Below are 1,720 nucleotides of genomic sequence, written 5' to 3'. Positions count from 1 at the left end.
GGGTACATGACGGATTTGATTTGTGATGGGAAACGAAAGCACGCAGTACAGGAAACTATCTTCCTTTCAAAATAAGAGCTCGGATTTAAAAAATTTCCATGTAGTTGCTCAAGTTGACCACTAGATGTCAGTGTTCATCAGCATAACATCTTTAAATCATTTCTGAGCCTCTAACCTCGTTGCTTTGACCAGTTATGTCAAGTATTGAGCTCCAGCGTTTAAACTTTATTTTTTAAAAAGGAGCTCCGATTGTAAAGTAAAATAAATCAATACATACAAAATTTTAGTATGGATTAGAAACGTTTACTGCTTTTGTTATTGCCTTCCTGCTACATAAGCAGACACAAAGCATTGTGGGAAATGAGAACCCTGACCGAAACCAACAGTCAGCAAGGATGTATACGTTTCCAATAAGTGTGTTTATCTGGGAGAGTTGCTGTTGGATAGATCATGTGTTGTGAGTCATTGACAGCCATACATTTTGCTGTTCAAGATAATATGACTGGTAGATACAGTAATTAGTTATTAGTTGTACTGCATTTTAATTTTAGAAATTGCAAGTCCACTTATAAATTATAAAAATTAATAAGACCACTAAAGCGCAAACGAAACATTTAGATCCGCTATTAGCGGATTTGCGCTTTAGCTGGCTGATGCCCACTATTGAATACATTATTTAGATTTCACCAAAACAACTAAAACTTTGTAAAAACAAAAGTTTAGCTAAAGTTGACATTAATTTAAAATACAGCAGGTGTACATTCCTTAAAGACATGCTAGGTCTTTAACTATTTATTTTTTGTATGTTTTGAAGTGCAGAGAAAAAAAGAAAGCTGACTCATGACTTTTATTTCTCAGGGTCGTCCAGGTGTGAACGGATACAAGGGTGAAAAAGGAGAGCCAGGAGGAGGYTCAGGTTATGGTTATCCAGTAAGTTGTAATATTTTTTATAATGCTTAGATCTCAAGGTTTATCTGTAAGAAGCTTCCAACATCCCTGTTTACCTTTGATTAGAAACAACGTGAAAAACTGATGATGTCTTACTGGATTTAATAATTTCATGCTTAAACAAATCACTGATTGCCAATGAAATGAAATAATTACTTCCCTCTTGTTTAATGCTGAACACAAGAAGAGATATATTTGTCAGGAAGCATTGTTTTCTCCCAAAAAGTATGAAATTACTGGCTTTTTTTATTGAAAATAGCATTTAAATAATCATTGCTCTGAGTCCAGAGAACAAAAAGTAAAATAACTGTGTTTCTATCAGGGATTTCCAGGACCACCAGGACCACCAGGGCCACCTGGACCCCCTGGACCAGCTCTTCCTTTAGATCGCTTTAATGTGTGTATCCAAATCTCTTTTGTTTTTTTGTTTTTTTTCCTGAAAATGTAAAATTTTAAAATTAAATTCATGTTGCTTTTTTCTTCTTGTTGCAGCGCTACGATGAAACACCCAGGACTTCTCAAGGTGTGGTGTCTGATCTTTCAGCATGTGACATTTATCACAACTGAACCAAAACACAACAGAGCAGCGATGTTACTGAATTCAAAGCTTCACAGAAGAGTTTAGATATTTTTTCTTTGCTGTTCTCATTGAAAGGGTTTAATAAAACTAATAATAAGAAAGATCAGTCCATAAACATGCTATAACTGTCATACAGAGTCATTTAAATATAAATATGATACATACACACACACACACATATATATATATATA

General features: G+C 34.4%; 1 protein-coding gene across 1 annotated transcript in view; it reads left to right on the top strand.

The window, feature by feature from the left end:
- The window catches only part of LOC106522253 (collagen alpha-1(XVIII) chain), a gene marked incomplete in the record, with an annotated part of 37,754 nt that overhangs the window by 31,062 nt on the left and 4,972 nt on the right, over positions 1-1,720 (top strand). The window contains 3 exon segments of the mRNA XM_014015194.1: positions 859-930; positions 1,271-1,345; positions 1,441-1,471. Of these exon segments, the coding sequence (XP_013870648.1) occupies positions 859-930; positions 1,271-1,345; positions 1,441-1,471 (178 nt within the window).

The sequence above is a fragment of the Austrofundulus limnaeus genome, unplaced genomic scaffold (genome assembly GCF_001266775.1).
Source record: "Austrofundulus limnaeus strain Quisiro unplaced genomic scaffold, Austrofundulus_limnaeus-1.0 Scaffold125, whole genome shotgun sequence".
In the NCBI taxonomy this organism is placed as follows: domain Eukaryota; kingdom Metazoa; phylum Chordata; class Actinopteri; order Cyprinodontiformes; family Rivulidae; genus Austrofundulus; species Austrofundulus limnaeus.
Note: the sequence above shows the minus strand (reverse complement) of the source record. Positions and strands in the feature narration are given on the sequence as shown.